This window comes from Penaeus chinensis, chromosome 28 (assembly GCF_019202785.1).
Source record: "Penaeus chinensis breed Huanghai No. 1 chromosome 28, ASM1920278v2, whole genome shotgun sequence".
In the NCBI taxonomy this organism is placed as follows: domain Eukaryota; kingdom Metazoa; phylum Arthropoda; class Malacostraca; order Decapoda; family Penaeidae; genus Penaeus; species Penaeus chinensis.
The window spans coordinates 10,344,302-10,346,801 of NC_061846.1; the positions used below are offsets into that span (position 1 = coordinate 10,344,302).

A 2,500-nucleotide genomic window follows, 5' to 3' on the forward strand; every position below is an offset into this window, starting at 1 on the left:
TCTTACAGTTTGCTCCAGAATGCTTGAAAAATGCTAAGAATCCCCAATGGAGAATCTTCCCTACCAAGTAAATAAGACATGGAAACTGTAAATATGGCATTCAGAGACATAGAAACTGTCAACCATCCACCATCAAACACTAATTATTTTACAGTAAGAAATGGATATTCTTCAATTCAGGTCTCTGTCAAGGTACCATAACCCTACGTTCCCTTTCCAGAATTTCTTTAACCAGTTTGGTGGATGTAAATACACACACACACACACACACACATATGAAACGTTTCATTAGAGTTTCACTTGTACTTTCTCTCCTTCCAAAATTTTCGTAGGTAGACTTGCCATTCACACAATGCGAAATAGCTATCTCCTTACTTTTTTCCTAATTAATATATCACCTACAACATGTTCATCAGAACAGCCATTATCTGAATTTTTGTGCAACTCTCCAAGAATTTTACTCGAAGCCAGTCCAAAACATGAGTGACCTTAGAAAGCGGAATAAATTATTGGATAAGCAAGTGAAAATTCCAGTCGAATAAATAATCAAGCAGCATTACCACAACCCCCCATTCATCAGGATTAGAATACCCACACAAAAAAAGAATAATAAAAAAAAAAAAATACTCAGGTAAAATATGGAGCGGCATTCCCATTTTGCAATGGCATAACGTGGGCAATATTGCGTTTGTCCAACATCCTTTTTTGTGACCTTCCAAGGTCTCACCCTCCCCAAGGCAATGCTGAAATAACACCCGTGGGAACACCAATAACTCGAATAAGAAATGAGTCTTGCTCTTTTCTTTAAAGATAAAAGGAGATATCTATAGCTTCAGTGCATTTATACGAGGTGCTGTAGTATAATTTTTTGTTTTCTGTCAGCCAAAAAGTCAACAATGGGTCTAAAACCTACTGTTAACATAGCAAATCATATTCCTATATATCCCGTATTAATATAATAATATATGTTGTAGGTCTATGTCACCGACCACACCCAGTGCGGTGTTATCTCCGGAAAGTGTCTCCACCCGTTCTTATTCTCCAGCTTGCCCTTCGCTCGGCCTCTCGTAGGAAAAGAATTGTAGAAGACATAAGCTGCACCATATGTGGATATGAAACTAAACATGATTTGATAAAATATAAATCTGCATCCATGATACCTTAGAAATACGGTTTCCATGTACTCTTTTTTTCACGTTAAGCAAATTTACTACAAACTATTATCACATTAATAAAGAAAAGTAAATCCATACTGACCATTTTACAACCAACTGTTACACCATAAAACAACATGTATTTAAGAGAAAATAGAGAGAGGAATATAGCATAACTCTTCGTTTAGAATATTCGACAAATGGCAACTCAACCAGGCTCTGTGCCATGCAGGAAAAATCTCACAAAATATTATCTCGTGTACAGTTCAGTGTGACATTAATGCGCAGTTCTGGACAGATCGATTTCGTTTTCGGTTTTAAAGCTAATATTAGGCCTCTCAGGTTTTTTTTCTAGGGAGGAAGTGAGCGAGGAAGATACAAGGTAACAGGTGTTCTGCAAGGTGGTGGTCTAGTGCTTTTTTTGTATGAATTATGCAACTGTAAATAAAAAGCTGACACCTTATTTATATGTGAAACTATGTTGCAGGGATAGTTTTTTTTTTAAGGGGTGAGGTCTTGCTTATACTTAGGCTTATACTTTGATGATATTAGGACAATTATTAGATTGAGCTGCATGAGTTTTATTTTTCCTCTATCATTATTATTTCTTGTACTTGACTTCCAGTTTTCAATTGAAGGGATGACTGCCATAGAGTCAACATGATGACAATGTCTGTAAATCCCAAGAGCTTTATTCATGAGCTTCCTGCTAAAGTGTATTTAGACCTTGAAACAACACTGAATGATGGATATTGGAAGAAAATGGCACTTCTCTGCAGAAATGGTCTTGGCAGATGTGTTTTTAGGTTTGTAAGAAAAGTTGGTATTTCATTATTGTTTGTTCTTAATTGCTTTAATTGTGTGCTGTCATTTCAAGTAAAAGTCTTCAATTTAGGTTATCAGAATTACTCAGCTGGTAACCATATTTGGTGATCTTCATAGATTGTTTAATTGGAAATTAAATTATACATTTATTATTAACAAATCCATATTATTATGTTTAAAAAAAATAATAGCAATGTGAACTGTTTCACCTTAAGATAAACTTCAGTGACAGTGATCTCTAATTGCAAATATTTCTTACAGTACTCCTCAATTATTGGAGATAGAGAAAAGCAGTTCCCCCGGGAGAAAACTCCTTGATCACTTCAAGCAACACAATATGGAGGTTCAGGTTTTGCAAAAGCTCTTGAGGAGATTGCAGTTATATAATATCCTTGAGAATATTGTAACTAATGGTAAATAGCTTGACTGTGGTTTGAGTTACATATTTTAAAATGTAGTCATACATTTTTGAGTATTTCTGATGTGAATTTGATTAAGAGCCCTTATTATAGATTTGTTAT

At 34.9% G+C, this 2,500-nt stretch overlaps 1 protein-coding gene across 3 annotated transcripts in view; it reads left to right on the plus strand.

The window, feature by feature from the left end:
* The first annotated feature begins 1,362 nt into the window (after nt 1-1,362).
* LOC125040195 (mucosa-associated lymphoid tissue lymphoma translocation protein 1-like) overlaps nt 1,363-2,500 on the plus strand; it is a 13,169-nt gene continuing 12,031 nt past the window's right edge. Inside the window, exons 1-3 of one of the 3 annotated variants that reach the window (XM_047634742.1) lie at nt 1,363-1,555; nt 1,780-1,960; nt 2,241-2,392. In XM_047634742.1, the coding sequence (XP_047490698.1) occupies nt 1,815-1,960; nt 2,241-2,392 (298 nt within the window). In that variant the 5' untranslated portion in view covers nt 1,363-1,555; nt 1,780-1,814. The remainder of the gene's footprint in view (nt 1,556-1,779; nt 1,961-2,240; nt 2,393-2,500) is intronic. The other 2 variants (XM_047634743.1, XM_047634741.1) reach the window with 2 other exon arrangements.